Source organism: Falco rusticolus, chromosome 1 (genome assembly GCF_015220075.1).
Source record: "Falco rusticolus isolate bFalRus1 chromosome 1, bFalRus1.pri, whole genome shotgun sequence".
NCBI lineage: Eukaryota > Metazoa > Chordata > Aves > Falconiformes > Falconidae > Falco > Falco rusticolus.
In genome coordinates this window covers 7793844-7812437 of record NC_051187.1, presented here as the reverse complement: position 1 = coordinate 7812437, position 18594 = coordinate 7793844, and the positions used below count along the sequence as shown (strand labels likewise).

Here is an 18594-nt window from a genome sequence, read left to right as displayed (position 1 = left end):
GCCTCTGCCACCCCTGTGCCACCCACATGGTATATTCACATGGTGCTGCAGAAGCCAGGAAACGTGAGGCCTGATTTTCTAGGTTAGCAACACTTAGATCCTACTCAGTCATCTAAAATGCAGTACTTTTAGATGACTAATCTGTTCAGAGGTAGATATGCGAGCCTAGACTCTCCTCTTTTGAGACAAGATAGTTTATTCTGCTTGCTTTATTCTTCTAGGGGAAGAAGAAAGCAAAACCTCACCTGAAGTAAGAAAAAAAAAAAAGAGCAATGCACAGGCGAGAGACCCTCGGTGCCTTGACCAGGGCCCCAGCAGGAACCAAAACCAGTAATAAGCAGCTGTAAAATCACGGCAGCTGGTGCACAGAAGGATGTCTGTTTCCAACAACTGCGGTACTGACTGGGTAGAAAGACTATAAATACAAGGCGCTCTTGCTCACACGCACACACACACCTCAGGCCCATCCAGTTTTGTGCTCAAAGCTCTGAAGGATCAGGTACCTGGTGAGGACACAGGAACCTATGAATGGGTTTAAAAGAACCATCCAGGAAACACGTGGCATTCAAAGTGGCTTAGGCGCGGTTCTCTCACCCTGATGTAGGTCATCATGCAGAGAGCCAGCGTGGCTGGGGCTAGAGGGAGGGATCTCTGAGCCAGGCACATCACCGTTAGGCGTTAAAGATATGTGGCAATTCCAGCCAGTCTCAAGACCCATCTTCTCAGCAAACACCTGTAGGTGAGCAGACAAAAGATTTGAGCATTGCTATCCAGGCCAGAGTATTGCAGACCAATGCCATATTGGAGCGTAGGTGCCTTCTGGACCTATGACCTAGCTGAACCAGATTAACCTTAGATTGCACTGGAGCTAAACTCTCCAGTCAGACATCCAGGGGACATGCAAGTTCAGGGGGTTCAGCAAAGACAGCTTACCTTGCTTTTGAGCTCATCTTCCAGGGAGAAGTAGACAAAACGAATGCAGGCATTGACCAATCCATCAATGAGGCGGACAATGTCAAGACGGGCCTGATACTGAGATGAGACCATTCCCATGAAGATCTGTCCGCTCAGAGCCTGGATACAGTCTTCCTTCTCCATCACTTCCCCAATCCCTTCTTCAGGCATGCAAACAACACGCAATCACATTGAGACACAAGGGCATCACACAAAATACATATGGTGGGAGAGGCCACCAAGGTAACACCCAAGGGGACAGTACCCAGACACACAGCAACATGCAGATACACACATACACACGTACAGGAGGAAAGAGGAAGAGAGATCCATTTGTCCCAGCATACCCAATCACAGATGTGGTTTCAGGACATCCCCACATACACGACCAAGAATACACAAGCGTGAAACAGCAAGCATGGAAAGGAAAAAGACAAACAGAACACGGGGATCAGTCACAGTCTTTCTAACTGGGGCAGAAAGGTAAAGGATGTGTGCTGCATAACGTTCACATGTGCATTTTTAAACACATCATACTGTGTTTAAATAACACGGCAAGTCTAGCTGGGGCAGAGTGGCATCAGAGTACGAGGGGCTGATGCAAAGGAACCGGACCGTGGTCCTTCCAGTGACATTGCAGACACTCCCAAAGAGCCTGCAAAGGTTCTTTGACAGGATTCCTTCACCATCACCAGATCAGCCTGGGGTGAATGGGAGCTGGATGCAGCATAAGGAACAAAATAATAAAATACTTCACGCTGTTGGAAAGTGTGCCACAGGTGGGACTGAAAAGTGTTTTGAAAACACTGTCACAACTGCCTCCCGGCTGTTGGAAACCCCATTATTCACATTTTACAGAGTAGGAGACCAAGGCAGAAAGAAAATTAAGACTGGTTTGCTGGAAGAGCCTCCAGGACTTATGTAATGGTTGGTATATGCTTATTTCTCACTTTTCATTGCTGTTCTGGAGAAGTACAATTAATCTAGTGGGAATCAGTTCTTTCAGCACGGCAACAAACTCTATCAAGGGAGAACAGCCATATACCACCCTACATTTAATTCCTTTGAAAAACCTAGTATATGTGATAAAATTAGAAAAAAGCAAACCAAGTATCGAAATACCCAGAAGCCTTGACTTTCAGTTGTCTGCTTTAAGCAACAGACTTCCCACAAGTAGAATTTCTCTGCAAGCTTCAATAACTTAACTAGAAACATACCTACCAGCTGCTACATCGTTACTTCCTCTGGAAGCGCATCTATTTCAGAAACCCTTAGTTCTCAATTTCCATCTGCTACTCAGAATAACAATGTTCTTACAGCTCTAGAACGATCAGAAAGCAAGCACCTGGCCCAGCAGCAGACCTTATTATAGACAGCACAGAAGACACATACCATCTGAGCTCCAGCTATTCCTCCGACTGCTCTGTTTGATGGGTGTCGTCCCCGGGAGATCGCAGCATGTGAAGATAGCACTCTGCCCAGGGACCTGCACCAGTTCTACGCACTTGCCATTGAGCTGAGAGGACAAGGCACAATGCATTGGCTTGTATGCAAAGGCAGAGCAGTATCCTGAGAGGCAGGCTCGCTGGTAGAAATCTAACACCTTCTTCCTACGTGGAAGAGAAAAAAACCGGACAAAGTTAGCAGAAATGTGCCACGTTTCTGACAACGTACACTGTAGTTCAATGTAGAAATCACTAGCTGGGTATTTGGAAAAATGTGTTCCATAAGGAGTGGTCAGAGACTCTGAAAAAGACTTTCCTTACTGTTTCTGCATTCTCTGAGCTTCGGGCACTACAGGGCAACAAAAATACATATTCCAACAGGGGCAGTGGTGAATGCTTCTGTTTGCTCATCAGACAGACTGATAAGCATGAACACAGCACTCTTTGAATACACTTATTAATATAATATGCTCTATATGGCTGCCAGATGACACCGAGGAAGTTCACTGCATGACATGAGAAGCTTAATTCATCAGAGATAATTTTTCTTTAGGGAGATAAACACCAAGGAAGGATCTGCCAACCCTGACAACAGTATCTATGGCAGAGATGGTTACAGTAACAGACTTTTTCTTCTATCCCCTTTCCGAGCGTGGGTCCCAGGAGCTGTATGTGAAGTCTCCATTTAGTTACTATTCGGTCACCGGAACAGTGTAAACTTCTCTTATGTTGAACCCACAAAGGTAACAAATTAGACCATACATGGGATTTTTAGTTTTCTTACACCCGAGGATGGGCAGACTTAGAAGAACAATCTGCTGCTAGTCAATGAAACTAAACGTTACCGGTCTGCCCTGCTAGCAGAAGCAGAAATTTAGCCTATAGATGAAAACGCAACAGACACTGTCAGATACTGCAGCAGGACTAAAAGGGTGTGATGTATTGTGGCAGACTGGTTTGAAGCTGTCAGCAGCAGGTAGAATTGATCGCCTTGCATTTCGTGTTAAGACAAAGCATTTGTCTTGAACAACAAAAAAGATTCTCTGCCACCAGCATATGACCTGATTATAATTCATGGTCCTACTACATGGTACAGTCAGAGCTCTCTTAGAGGCTAATATGTTACCAGATACAGTAAGAAGTGGCTTAGTCTTACAGTCCAACAGAGTGCTTGTTGCTATCTAATCTCTTACACTGCTGTAATTATAACTATTAATTATAAGCAGAGACAGCTCATGTTCATAACCTACTTGAAGCTTCTATTAAATAGCTTAACAGGCATCAGTAAAGGGAATTTTAATAAAGGGTGAGCAGGTTCCCTCTGCAATTTATTTGCAGCTCCTGAATACACCAAATGACAAAGCCACCCACCTGTCAGAGCCAGAGAGGGGGTAGATATCGGTACCGTCCCAAAAGTCTGTGCAGGCCTCAAGGATGATGTCAGCTGTCCCATGAGAAAACATCTGCTCAGTGCCTGCAGTGTAGGAGAACAATGAGTCAGCATCACACATACAGGCTCCCAGGAAAGGGATATCATACCGACTGCTCCCTTATTTGTTAAAGGCCACTGTTCCCACAAACTACCTTGATGCACTCCAGATATCCCCTTTGTTGAAAGTTTTCAGTCTCCATTAAAAAATTATTCAAGACTGGATGATATGTATTCAGCTGCTATTTGTCTAACTGTGAGTTCAAACAAGGCTGTGATAAAATGTGAGCCACGTAGTCAGCTCCTATTCTCCCCTTACGCTGTGTAACAGTCCTGCTCCTACAAAAAGTGGGACAATATCTTGCTCCTGTATCCAACAGAGCAAAAGAAAAAATACTCCTGTGTGCCTCTTGTCTGAGTACAAGCACCAGTGATGAGCCTATGGGGATCAAAGTCTCTACACTGGAAAGTACATTCAATTTTAGGCCAGGTGTGGATCTAAAGGGTAAGAGCTATTCTTGAATACCTTCCATTCAAGCAGCAGAAGATAACAGCATGACCCATTAGATAGCAGCCTGCTTCACAATGGGTCCTGAAAATGTGTTAAATCAGGATGGGTCAAAAGTTCAACATAACAGACTCTAGAAAAGTAATTCATGTTGTGATCAGGGAAGAACTGAAGATCGATGGACGTCACAGCTTGTCCTGTTTTTTTCTTCTACTACTTTACTCTTCAATACAGACTTAAAATCTTTAGTTCCCTCTTGTAGACAGAGGTGTTAAAGTGTTTCTCAAAGGTGTGTGATACCACTTGTCTGAGGCAGGTCCCAGACACAGGACACAAGTTAAAGGATGCAGGGCTGCCTCCCCCTCCACGCTTCCTGCTCCCTTTCATTTGCACTGATACATTAACATTGCATGCACGTAGACTTCTCTGTCTAGGTTCCCTCCTCCAGCTGCTCTGTGACTTTGCCCCCAACAGCTTCAAAGCTGATCTAATGAAAAAAACATCACTGCCAAGAAAAATGAGCCCAAAGGCTTCTTGCAGGCATTAGTTGCTGACTGCAAATGCTCACACTAGCTGGTGAAATCAAGAGCCAAGAATATCCACTCGCACAAACCAGGCAGGGACCTTCAGGAACACTGGAGGATTTTCCAAAACATAGCAGCTCTCTGCTTTCTGCTATAAATAGTCATCACATGCCAAGTTTATCAGCATAACAAACCTCCAAGACGAATAGGAGCTGTGTGTGAAAGAAGGAGCCTGTCTCAGGGACATAAAGGAGTACTTGTGCAGAGCTCTGGTTAATTTTATTGTATAAACACCTAATCCTTCCCACCTTGCTCCTGCGGTCAGATAGTCCTTGCTTGGAAAGAGGGAACAAGAGATGTTTATTGATTCATGCAAAACCTATGCCCTGGACACAGAGCAAGGGCTTGCAGATGACCACACACACAGACATACCTACATTCGTGCCTGACAGCAACTGCAATCCATTTCCCATTGAGTACCACCAGCATCTCACACAACAATCCCTCTAACGGATAAATGACAGTGACAGTACGTGCTGTAAACTGGAAAGAGTTCATACAGCTGTCATTACCAGCAAAGTGAGCCCAGCCTCTTCCCTTCCTAAATCATGAACTTGAAGGCCAGTATTTCTCTGGCACAAGGGAGAAAACTAATGAATAGGACAGAGTATGACTAGCCATTCATGGCTGCTGGGACTCGTTAGGAAGCACCGAGCTGCTACAGTGAGCCAGTGAAACAGAGCAAAAGGAATCAAAGAGTGCAGCTATTGCAAAGGAAGACAGAGATGGTATCGAGCCATTTTAGTCCACTGAAGATGCTGGTGAGCCCCTTATTTCCATGTGGTTACTATGGATTTGAGATGAACACTGCCAGATAGCGAGACACATATTTCAATGGAATAGCAAGAGAATACAGAGATAAGCTACCTCCTATTCCTGCTACAGCTGCAGAATTTATTATGTATCTCCCTTTGACTTCAGCACATCATGGGAGTGGGTGGATTCAAAGATTTATTCACAAGTAGCGTATCAAGAGCGGTTAGTTACGATCACCTGGTCTGACTTTTCTGCATAAACAGAGCCATTTGATTTCATCCAGTATTATCTGCAAAATCCATTCTTTCCAGTTGTACACACTTTAGAAAGTTTCAAGGGACAAGACTATCACATGAGAGGTGTTCCAACGGTTAACTAACTCCCCTGGCAAAATTCCTCTTAGAATTTACTCTAGACAGCATAATCCAGGTCACACACGTATTCGTCTGAGCTCCAACTTCTAAACTAAACCGTTTAAAAATGAGGATAAGGAGTTGAAATGAGGCAACATTAAAGGTCTTTCCCTACAATAAGAATCTCTGCATCAGAAAAAATCTTTCTCACAAAGGGAAGACAGCAGCAATCAGGACAAATGAAAAAGCTCCTCCCCAGATTAAGATACAAATTAGAGAAGAACTGCACAAGAGAAGACAGTTTACCTGGTAAATCCTGGCCAGCATAATAATCATGTTTCAGATTCAATACTGAACATATGTCAACTCCAGAGAGCCAAGTCCAGGCAATTTAAGGTATTAAGAAGAGACTAAGAGCTCTGACAAGCAAGCTGTTAAATCTTGCTGAGGTGCTTTAAGACCTCACGGTGCCCAGCTGTACATCCTTTCCATCCTAGCCCATGCCTATTAGAATAGGAAGGAACAGAAGGAGTGGGGAATTCAGCATGAATTCAGCATGGCTCCAGGTGTTGTGTTCACGGTCACCATCAGTTTGCATGGGATTGCTGTGATTCCTTATTAGTATGTAATATAGAGTATGCAATATAACACACCACACAACTCACAAAGATAATGATTTATGATTTGGATTATCAGAAGGATGAGCATCGCTAGCCAAAACCCTGAGTAATATTCAGCCCTGTGCAGTAGCAGTTTCACTGCTATAACGAAGTCTATTCAAAACCCAATAAAACCCCCACCTTATACTGCAGTGCCATTTGGTCTTAGAAAATAGGTCTACTAGGTGCTATCTAAGATAATTTTTAAAAATTACCTATGATCCTGGAGTGAGCCAGAGCTGGGAAGAATTCTCCCCCTCTGTATGCCATAGCACTGATCACTAACATTTGCTGAGTGTACCTGTACTGGCCATGGGCAGAGCAAAGCTATCAACCCACAGGGATTCCAGACTATTCCAGTCTGACGTTTTCTAGGCTGCCTGCAGAAAAGATCCTCCCGTACCAAGTGGGTGCCCAAAGAAAGGGGTGGCCTTACTGGTAGTGGTGTCCTTCACAAAAAGGTTAATCATGTGGCTCAGGGGTGGTCTCCTCTTGGTGATCGATGAAAGCTTCCCCAGGATTGTTTCCTTAACCATCTCATCACTTGGCAAGCGGTACAAGGCCAAATAGTTCTCCTGCTTGAAAAGATCTTTAGCACCTGGTGTGAAACCTCAAATGTGAACACAAGGAAGAGAAAAATTAGGCTCTAACCAAAGCAAAAGACAGGTCCTCTCTCCTGCTTCTATGCCACCCACTTTGCCTGAGTTCATTCTGACATCTCGCCAGCAATAGGTAGGTCAGCTGGGCTCACTGTGCATCTACACGAGGATGGCTCAAGGTCAGTGATGAATAACATTCAGAAGGACTAGATGTTATTAGTAATTACAGCTTTCATGCTCTGGTTCATTGAAGAGAGGAACTGTGACACTGAAGGACAGGCACAGAAGTGAGTTCAAGAGCTTCCAGATTTTAATCCTAGTGTTACCTCTAACCTCTTATTTCCCCTAGGCCTCGGTTTTCCCATCTATAAAACAAGCTGAAGTACCTCACATTGTTTATACCCAAACTCCTGGTAAAGCATTACTGTAAAGACAGGGCAGCTATCTGTCCATTAGCAGGTATTCTTTGTCTCCTGATGAGATTGGCAGACTCTAGCCAGAAGAATACCAAGCCTAGCCAGGGCTGGCTGGAAATATCCTTGATGACATTTGTTCCTTTGATAGTGTCTACAATGTCAGAACTTGCCAAAAGCAATCACTTTAATAGACTCTTTTTGGCAACGGAACAATAAGAGTCAGCTCAGTAATTCCACCTTCTCAGCAGCAAGGACCAGAGAAATATTTTTCTTGTGCTCTCTAAGGATTAAGTGTCTATTGACAGCTCTGATTTCTCTGTGTCTGCTCATCCAATTTCTCCTTACCTATTAGTCTGGCAAGCTCACAGAGGCCCCAGGGCACATGGACAGGCAGCACGGCATTGTGTGTTTCCTGGAGGGCAATGTTGCAGAGGTGGTCAGAGAAGCGGCACAGACGCTCTGTCACACTGGCGTTGCAGAGATTGAGTAGCACATTCAGGCCCAGAGGCTTGAGGGAATTCAAGTGCATATGCCAGTTGGAGTCATCAAACTGGATGCAGGAGGGGTTCTGCTGGTCTTGGGACAGGCTAAGCATCTCAAGGTGGTAGTCACACACAAAGTCTTCAGCCTCACAAGCCACCACCTCACTGTCACCCACAACCTGGTCCAGCAGACAGGAAAATTCTAGTTGGTTACAAGGAATACAGCTTCAGCCTAGAATCCCACAGGGAATTCCCAATTAAATTCCCCAGCAGGGAGACTCTATGGGTTTAAGTCTGTCCGCAAAGGACAGACAAAAAAAAAAGCTCCATAAAAGACTACTTGTGTGCCCCTTCAGTATGTCTTACCTGAGTATGTTCCTCCTCTCCACCCTCTGTGTCCTTGCTAAAACTCACGTTGGACCCAGAGGGATGCTTGCTTCTGCTGTTTGGCTTTCGGTGGGCATGGGCATCGGAAGCCTTTGGAGGGTCACTAGACCAGTTGTTCCTCTCTTGCTCACTGGTCATGTGGACTGTGTCTGCCAGGGGGCCAGAGAGCAAAGCATCTCTTTCATGGGGCTGCAAGATACCAACAAAATGAACAGTTGTGTTTCAGGGACTGAACATAAGGCACTACTGATCCACCTGCTGCTTTAGGACTTCTGCAGAAGAGGTTCTCATCCTCGCTGCTTCTTTATCTTTTAAGCACAAAATTGTGGCACAGACTTCTCTATAAGCAAAGGGCCCCCTCTATAAGACCACGTTGTGCATGTCAGTCAAACTATGATTATAGTCAACATACTACATTACGGAGTACATATCACTCACCTCATCTTCCATATCAGGATGGCAGAAAGACCGTGTAGAAAGCTCATCAGTCAGGTCTTCATGGCTATCATGAGGTGGTTCCACCCTTCCACTGAAGAACAGAACAGTCTCTGGGCTGGGGTTTGGCCAGGAAAGAATCCCCTGCTTGTCTACACAGCAGAGCACCTAGAACATCCCACAACACCCCCAAGAAAGTAAAATCTCAGTGAAAACATGTCTCAGTGTTCATGTGTAATTGTAAATGTTGCAACTTTAATAAGCACATGGGAAGATAGACAAGTCTCTCCTTTGCCAACCTTCTGTCTTAAAGAAACTGCACTTAACTCTCCAAGAAATCCATGAATTCTTTGCTCTATCGGGATTGATGGGTTGTTTAACACAAATTTTACCTCAGGATACTGCAAAACTAGGCATGAAGACCAAGTGAAGGAAGCAACTACTCAACCTGTTTCAGCTAGTACCTTATCAGGACCAAAACCAGCTGGTTCTTGAATAGGAGTCAAGAGGGTTACAGGACCAGAACCAGGGCTGGAAAATACAGACATTCTGTTAGATGCCACAGGGTATCTCTAACCATTGTTTTAGCCGTAAATGTGCTACCTGGACAAGACAAGGCAGTTACAAACTCTTCTACAAAGACAGGTGCCTGAAGGGTTTCTAATTCCAGCCCAATGAACTGATGGCTAACAGTCTACGCTCAGGGAAGGTTGATGTGAACAGTGCAAATGAAGCATCCACATAGGGCTCTTCCTTCTGACAACCCGGCAATACTCACAGTGACAGATCCCAGACTATGGAGCAAGCTGGAAGTGAAGCTCAGAGTTGGGGATTTGCCTTTTAAAACACAGAGGAAATGGCTCCAGATACAGCGTATCATTTCCTGCCAAGGGAAGCAGAGGACATCAGCCAATTAAAGAGTCATTCAGTGAAAGATAAGGGGAGAGAAGGAAAAAAGGGATTATGACATTACCTGCTTTCAGGTTCAACAGTGATACACTGTAAAATAAACATCAGTCTCCGTGGGAACCTGTTAACTGATACAGTGCTGATGTTCTCAAGGGAAAGGCATTTCTCCCCCCTTCCAGAGGACGCTAACACAGTCTGATTGTTGAACTGAGAATTCACTGAAACTACCTCTGTCCATCCAAAAACACAGGAAAGAATTCTGAAGTGATTACATTTGGGGTGAATCAGTTGTTACCTCTCAGTATTTTTTCCCTAAAATAACTCTCATCCCATTGGATTACAGAATTTGAGGCCTTAAGCTTACAATCACCATGCTGCAAATTGGGTAAATGGAGTCACTGTGGTGAGGTGACTTACCCAAGGTTACTTACTGAAGCAGTGACAATGTTGGAAATAAAGCCAACGTGCCCTGACAACTCCATCATTAAAAATGAATTGTAATCAACATGGTAATAAACTGAAAGAAGGGGATATTTTGCAAAATTAAAATGTCAACTTGGCACCCTTCATCTTTCACACAGAAATGTTTCTGAGGGAGCCTGGATGACAGCAATCAATCCAAGCACCAGAGGGGTATGTTTTTCTCTGTGCACTCCTAAAGCCAGCAAAACCAGGTTTGCATTACAGTATTACTTTACTGCTTTTTAACTATTGTTCTAGAATGCTGTCACTGCAGAGCACTTCCCCCAAAGCTCCTTGGATCAAGTTCCTTAGATCCTAAGGGTTAGTACAGGCATGAGCTCAAATGCAAAACAATTATGAGCTATCACCAGGAAGAAAAAAAGGCTCTTACTTAAACCAATTTCTCATAAGCAAAAATGTTACAGAGGTACAAATGGAAAGGAGCAGATCTTTTCAAGGAGGAAGGTCAGCTCAAGTCATTCCCATTTAACACCTGAAAAACATCTCAGCTAAATGATGAACTGGCACAGAAGACAACAAAATATTCAGCAAAGGAAGCATGTGTGTGTGCATCCATGGGCATTCCTCTGTGTGGCTGGGAGCAAGGAGATATGAGTTGATTCTTATAATATCTAGGGATTTGTAATCAATCCTAGAGTCCATCTGCGTCCTGATGGAAAGGGGAATCTTAATGCCAGATTAGACGGAAAAGTGTCTTTCCTCTACCCACCTGTTTAATCTGGATGACGGAATTTATAGAGTGGCCAGATGCAGTTCCTCCCCCAGAAAACGGTCTTCTGAATGTTTATTTGCCCCAGCTTGGAAGCACTAGTAATGTGCTTAAGCTTATTAAGGAGCCTATGAAACAGGATCAGACTTTTAAAAAGTCTGAACACCCCATGATCCCCTCTTCACATTTGGTCTTGCTGCTGACCACCATCCCCTCTGTTCTTTAGTTTTGGCTTGAAGAAGGAGGTCTTTCTGGTACAAGCAAAGTATTTCCCTTCTTTCTGACACGCACCATTAAAAGTTTATTTTACTGCTGGAACAGGAGGACTTGAAAGAGGTACTTTCTCCAGGACAGAGAAAGTTGATTTCAAACCATATTCAGAAAAGCACAGCTGGACTCGGTATCGAAGTCATCTCAATCTCTGGTCAGCGGAGCAGCATTTACATGGGGAGGTGCAGGGAAAAGACATGCAACCTGCATGCATAGCAAATTAAAGCAGCAAATGGGTGACAATGGACAACTGGCACAAGTAAAAAGGGTCTAGGAACAAGCAGGAGATCAGAGAGGGAGGAAAAGGATATAATGAAGTTCTGCAGTGCAGATGGAAGAAAACAATTCATAATAATAGTACCTGAGAAGATACCATCTCTGTGTAGCTGCTGAGAGTGTCCTCTGAAAACTTAGCAAGCTGCAGCAAGAGAAGAGACCAGTTACTATAATTGTGCTCAGAAATGTGTCATGAGGAACATCCTTCCCTAAATACTGTGCCTTCAGGGAAAAGAAAGCAGGAGTCCTGCTCTGTGGGAATCGCTATACCAAGGCAGACCAATAATTCATCAAAGCAATTAAGTCTTTAATGGACTGTCTCCAGCTACAGTGAAGCACAGTCAAGGTGCTTGGTGCTATACATCACAAAAGAACACACAGTCATTATGTAAAAGTCTACAGAGAAAATAGCAGCAATTAGACCCAGAGAAGGCTCTTTCTGGATGGTTATTTTTAGACAGGAAGAGCCAGGGTTGACTGATCTGTTTTTAAGCTATACGGGTCAGTTCAAAGAAGGGAGCTAGAAGAGTGGTTGTAAAAGCAGGTGCCTGGAACACAATGGACACAAAGGAATGAGGTGATATGAAAGGGATGTTGACAGAAAATGAAAAGAAATTATACCAGGGCACCATCATGGGGCCCTTGGAATTACATCGAAAAATCTACTAACTCAAAATTTGTGCATCCAGCACAAAGGAATTCCACAGTAGATGTAATTTTGAAAAACAGTTTAAATTTAAGTATATTAATAAGCATAAGTGAATATGGCAATTACATTTGCAAGTAAATAAAATGACACCCCAAATAATCACACATATATCTGGCACTTCAAAAAGGATCAGTTTAACAAAGCTGAAAAAAGCCAAGACAAATTTGTCAGAAATAATTTAAACTGAGAACTATGAAGAATAATCAGGCAATGTTTAACAATATTTTATTAAGAATTTTAAAAACAACAATCCATAGGAAGAATAATAAGTCCAGTTTTGAGTGGAAGTGAAAATAGAAGTAAAAATCAACGAAAGAATAAGAAGAAGCATACCAGTAAGTAATTAAAACCAGTCCACTGCTTGTTGAAGACAGGGAAATTGCAAATGATATTGCAGGCAAGGCAGATGTGTTAAATAAATATTGCTATTCCTTATTCAGTGATATAATCATGCCATATGATAACTATGAAATATTTTCCATTCTAACACTAGCTACTGAAAGTAAATATGATTAAATTAGCAGGTCTGGACAACTTTCTAACTGTTACTGCTGATTTTGCACAAAGCTTGATGCATGGATTAAGTCCCAGTGCAACGGAAGAAAGCTTAATGTGGTGCCAATGCCTAAAAAGGGTAAGGAGAACAAGCCAAGTTACCACAGGACCCCAGACAGACTTTGATTTCAGACAAGAATAATAGAGCAGCTAATATGAGACTCAATTAAAAAAATAGAAGTTGAATAATACAACCAGTGCCAAACACCACAAGTATATGAGTAATAAATCTCATCAAACTACTGTGATATATTTTTTGACAAAATTACAAATTTGACTGATAAAAGTAATGCTTTTGACACAGACCACTTGGTATTTTGACTTGATGCAAAAAGCTTTACTGGTTTTCTAACAAAAACTAGAGTAATACCAGAGAAATAGGGTCCATATTAAATATATTAGAAATAGACTATCTCCAAAAGGAGCAGAAACTGAGGAATTCTTTGCAATAGGACGTGTCACTAGCTCAATCAGGGACAAATCTGTTTATTTTGTTAATATCCTGAAAGAAGCTTAAAAGACCATTACAGAGACTGTAAACTATATGAAGTTTGGGGCAGGGTCCAATAATAAAAAGAACAGACCACTGTTACAATATAGGTTGCTCGGTAAATAAGCAAAAACATGCATAACAGAGCAATAATTTAAAAACAGGCACAAAAGTAAGGTGGCATACCTAGGAGGAAAAATGAAAGTTGGACTTAGAGGATGAGGACTCTATCTTAGAAAGAAGTAACTGTAGATTATCAGCTGAACAAAACCCAGCCATTTAAAGCAGTGGCTAAAAGACCTAATACAATCCTTTGTTGCACTAATAAGGGAACATAAGAGCAGAAAGTCCAAATTATTCTGAAATTTAGCACAAGCACAACTGTTGCTGGAATATTTATCAGGCTTCAAAGATTCATAATTCTACAGTGATCCTGAAGCACTGGAGAAAACGAAGAGGAAAGCCAAGAGAAAGATTAGAGGGTTGGAAAATATTCTTATAGTCATTCAAGGTGCTTAAACTGTTTACTTAACCAGAGACACAAAAAGGGAATGTGAGTAGCTACAAGAGACCAGAAATTTGATTGATGTGCTCTTAAATCTAGGAGGCAAAAGTTGTAAATGTTCCAAGGGCTGGAAATTGGATACTATAAAAATTACCACTAACATAGAATGCCCATTTTTAGCAGTGAAGGTAAATAATTACTGAAACAACCTATCAAAGGCAGAACAAATGTTTTCAAACCAACATCAAATTCCTTTCTAAGGTGATGCTGCTGTAGTCCAACTGTAGTAATGCAACTTGTGGCAGGGGCTTGTTTGTGTCCTGCAGGATGTCTAACCAGTCACATGGGTCACCTATGGCCTTGAAAAACTGGGAATCAAACAGCTTGAACATGATGGGAGGGGGCAGAAGGTGGACAAGAGTGTCACACAGGCCAAGTGATTGGAGAGGAACAGGGTCTTACCTGCTACATTTTGAACAGAGTAGAGAGAAGGAAGGAGTGAAATAGAGAGGCCATGAGAAGACTGCCCTACTCAAGGGGGAGAATGACCAAGGCACATCACAGGAGTTGTTCTGCAGCAGCAAGGATGGAGGGTCATGTTTGAGATGTCACAGAAAGAGCAGGCTGGACAGAGTGAGTTGCCTGGACAAGGAAAAGGAAAAGACAGGAAAGAACACAAGGAAGGTGCACATATGAGTGACACGGCAAATGGGTATGTTGAGAATGATGAAGCAGGGAAGCCAAGGGGCTCTGGCTTTTCACAACGAAACAACAAAGTGTGAAGGGAAAGAGGAAGTTCCAAAGACAGAAACCAAGTAATGCTGAAAATGGGCGGGAAAGGTAAAGTGGCGAAAACACTGAAAAGAGATGGTAAAGGTGCAAATGCCACTGAGGGAGGTAACCTGTCCTCCCTCCCAGAACACAGGCAGCTTTAGTCATGTACAACCTATAAGAAAATGCAGACCCAGGGACACAGAGGTTAAAGGGCAAAAAGGAGAGAGAGAAACTCTGTCCAAGTACAGGCACAACAGAAGTCAGCACAGAAGACAAACATAGCACAGCGCATCTCACCAACACTGCCACCAAGAGAGAACAAGAGACACCCATCAGCTCATCCACTTCAGGACCACACACCCATCAGACTACCAAACTCCACTCCCCAAATCAGCACAACCACCAGCAGTTCCTCTTACCCCCTGACCTACTGCAAAGGCCATGCCGGCACACAAAGCCCCAGAGCCTCAGGAAAGGGCTGTTCAGCCCACACATTAAAACGGGATTGCAGAGGATCTCATGTATCCCATTCCTTCTCAGTGGCTAAATGTTCCCTAGTTATAGCCACCACAGGGCATTTATCTCCATGTTGACCCCTCTGACATTGTATTTAGCTGACAGAAAGCACATGCCTGAAAGAGTTATGGAATCGCTGGAGCTTCCTATCACCTTGAGATAGCTGTAGACAGGTCCAAAAAACTGAAACATCTGTTCAAGAAGAAGTCACACTGTGTTCCAGGTAGAAGGCATAGCTGGGACAAGCAAAGATCCAGCAAACTTTTGCAATTATGTAGACACATCTGCTGTATTCACTGTGCTCACTTCACAGAGCCTTTCCCATCTCCTGCCCTTTTCTCTGTAATGGTTTGATGTGGAGAGATACCTACCAGTGAAGTGGATGAGGCCTTGCTCATCTGGGCCAAGACTCTGGCTTCTCCAAAGGCTGTAGCAAGAATCCACAGGACAGGAAAGAGCAATGGAAGGATGGGTAGGACACCATTCACCTGCAAAAAATTGTAATCATCAGCAAGCACAGAAACAAGAAGCCTGACCTCTCACATGACATCTTTTCACCACAGTGAGAGGATGGGTAAAAGGCAAGGCAGGCAGGGAGGAGACTGCTCCACTGGAAGCAGTGCAACATGGAGAGAAGCACAAGAGAGGAGACACACCCCCCCTTAGGGGTTTGTAACAAAGGAGGCCATGAATAAATTACACCAACTTGTAGCTGGTTTTTCTGCTGAATTTGGCATAAACTCTTACAAGTTTAAAGGCAAAAGATACCATATATATATATATATACACACACACATACATGGCAAGTAAGAGAGAGCAAACAACATAAAGGGCAGTCTAGGAGGAAAGGCCAGGGTAGGGCTGTTGTCCTGCTCCACTGAGAGCTCCTGGATCCAGCATGCACAAGGGCATGCATAGGATGCTGTCACAGGATGAAGCAAGTTGCTGAAGGAGAGAGTCAGTCTCAGTGGTGGTCTGGGGAGGAGGTGTAGTGGAGTTCAAAGCTCTCCTTTACCTGTAGCTGAAGAAGAGTGTACTGCCAAGAAGCAATTCCAGGAGCTTTGAAAATGAAGCGCACAGCATTGGTGATCAGGAAGCCAGCCTGCAATTCAGAGATGACACTGTCAGCTAACTACTAGTACTTGCAGGGAAGGAGTTTTCACTGCCTGGTAACATTCTCAGTCCTGGGAAAGTCTGGAAGTTATACTTGGTCTGCTGCTGCACTTCCTTCTTCCACTCTCATGGCTCAGCATCTTTGCTTCGCTGAACTACCCAAGGTACACACAGAGCCAGCTGCATGAGTTAGAGCATAGCCACAGTTTCCTGTTGATGGCTGCAAATTCTCCACCTTTATTGACAAAACATGGCTATATTCAACAACAAAGCCTTGAAATGAGACCTACCAGTACTATAGGGACAGCGTATTTCAGCATCACAGACTGTACAGTGAATCTCTCATTATCCAGGGCTGTCACAGGACGTGACAAAGCCATTTCCAGACACCACCTAAAAAATGGAAAAGAGTTTGAGATTCAGCAACCAAGACCCAACCCTGCACTTTCCTCAGATATAAACCTCTCAGCAGACCTGACTGGAAACTCAGTATTGCTGGTTACATCAAATGCATGAAATCTGTGACCTCCCTGCATTGTTCAAATTTAGTTGGATAGTAATGAGCTGAACAGTAACACTTAGCATGTATGTAGTTTTATCCATTAGCCTAATCTACCAGTTAAGGAGGACAACTGAAGACAGACACTAACAGACTTACAGCATTCCCAGGTAATAAAGAAAACACAGTACAGCATATTTGAAAACTCCTGTCCTGGACTGGTAGGTCTCATTCTTTGCCTATACAAGGCAGCAACAAGGACATAGACAAGTCGTGCAGACATCGTGCACTGTATTTAACCCACCTGACATTATCTATTGTTGGTGTCTTCAAGACACGGAAGAGACGATACAGCTGAGGGTTCTGAGGTCCCTTTTTCACTTCTCCCCTTGGGGAGGGTGGAGGTGAGAAAGGTGGAAACAGATCTCCTGGCTCCAGAACTATGTGCTCATCATCCTAGAAAAAAGGTCAGAAAGCTCAAAGGCTGCAGTCAGGGCCTCGGTGGAATCCTGCTGCAAGGGACTGGAGGTTTAGTCCAGCAGGATCCCTCCCTGTGACATATTTGTCACAGTTCCCTCTCTCAGCTTTCAAAGCAAAATGAAATATTTGTGTTCAAGCACATCAGGCTATTTCATGAAAATTGGCATTTGGAATGAAAGTTACGATAAAAACCAACAAAGGTAAACTTCAAGCTTTAAACTTCTTCCAATCTTCTTCAAGCAACAAATTGTTTGCATAAATCTTGTAATTGATTTGTTAATTTAATTCTAACCCAGGTATTTTATATTATCTTCTTTTATAATGAATCAGTAGTAAGGAGAAGATCAAAGCAGGCAAACTATTTATCCACATAAAAAACCAGGATGAAGTAGGGGGGTTGTATGTCATATCCTCCTACTAGATAGATTCATTCCACTTATATTTAGTAGCACATTACAATTTCTCCTCGACCTGGAAGAGATTGAAATATGGTGCTTTGGTATCACATTAGTGTCTCATGTCCATTGGGTCTGAGAGTTCATAGAGAAGATGCAGTCTGTCTAACAAAGCACCGTCCTTGACTAAACTGGAATTTGAAGCTACTTTCAAGGTCAGAAGAAATCAAACACTCCAATACCCTGTACACTGGGAATTAGAGTATTAGCAAGAAAATCCTGGGAAATATATTGTTACAGGCCAGGGAAACAAGACAAACAAGTTACCTTAATCCCTCTCAGAGAAGCAAATGACTCCTGGCCTGGCCTCAAAGCAACGACATCTCCTTCTACTAACAGGCTCACAGGCAGGTTGACAAGATGACCATCCCTGTAGGCCCAATGAAGGGACCAGGATGGGGCGTAAGGCATGTGAAGGTCAGGGTACATGGAGTCTGGCCAGTTCACCTCTTTGCCAAGTGTATCTGAAAGCACAAATTGTGAAAAAATTAAATGATAACAAATCATACATCAATTTACATCCTGTAACGGCTATAGGTCCTCCAGTCCATTTCCATGCTCTTTTACCATGCCTCTCGTTCTCCTTGATGCTTTTCCCCTCTCTCTCCACCCAGTATTAACAATAAAACATAGTAATTTTGTAACCTTAGATAGATACTTGTACAATGGAAAAGCTAAAGGCTGTCCTTAAAACTGCCACACTGAAATGAACTGCCTCCTCAGGTTCAAAAGCCCCCATTGAGACAATGTTCATGCACAGCGTGATTTATTTCCTCCTGTTCCATGTTGTGGTACAACCCTATGTATTCCTCTCTCATCATCTGCTGCAAGGCAGATATTTTTG

General features: G+C 43.3%; 1 protein-coding gene across 7 annotated transcripts in view; it reads right to left on the bottom strand.

Moving 5' to 3' along the window:
• The window catches only part of TMEM94 (transmembrane protein 94), a 52359-nt gene that overhangs the window by 11307 nt on the left and 22458 nt on the right, over positions 1-18594 (bottom strand). For 6 of the 7 annotated variants that reach the window (XR_005107487.1, XM_037408098.1, XM_037408107.1 and 3 more), the window contains 15 exons: positions 18018-18214; positions 17120-17271; positions 16607-16709; positions 16219-16305; positions 15575-15691; positions 11740-11796; positions 9786-9890; positions 9011-9175; positions 8552-8761; positions 8049-8364; positions 7125-7298; positions 3771-3873; positions 2347-2564; positions 934-1115; positions 595-733 (listed from right to left, as the gene is read on the bottom strand). Coding sequence is in view for 6 of the 7 variants with exons in the window: in XM_037408098.1 (XP_037263995.1) it covers positions 595-733; positions 934-1115; positions 2347-2564; positions 3771-3873; positions 7125-7298; positions 8049-8364; positions 8552-8761; positions 9011-9175; positions 9786-9890; positions 11740-11796; positions 15575-15691; positions 16219-16305; positions 16607-16709; positions 17120-17271; positions 18018-18214 (2325 nt within the window). In the remaining variant the exon portion in view is untranslated. The remainder of the gene's footprint in view (positions 1-594; positions 734-933; positions 1116-2346; positions 2565-3770; positions 3874-7124; positions 7299-8048; positions 8365-8551; positions 8762-9010; positions 9176-9785; positions 9891-11739; positions 11797-15574; positions 15692-16218; positions 16306-16606; positions 16710-17119; positions 17272-18017; positions 18215-18594) is intronic. The other variant, XM_037408117.1, reaches the window with a different exon arrangement.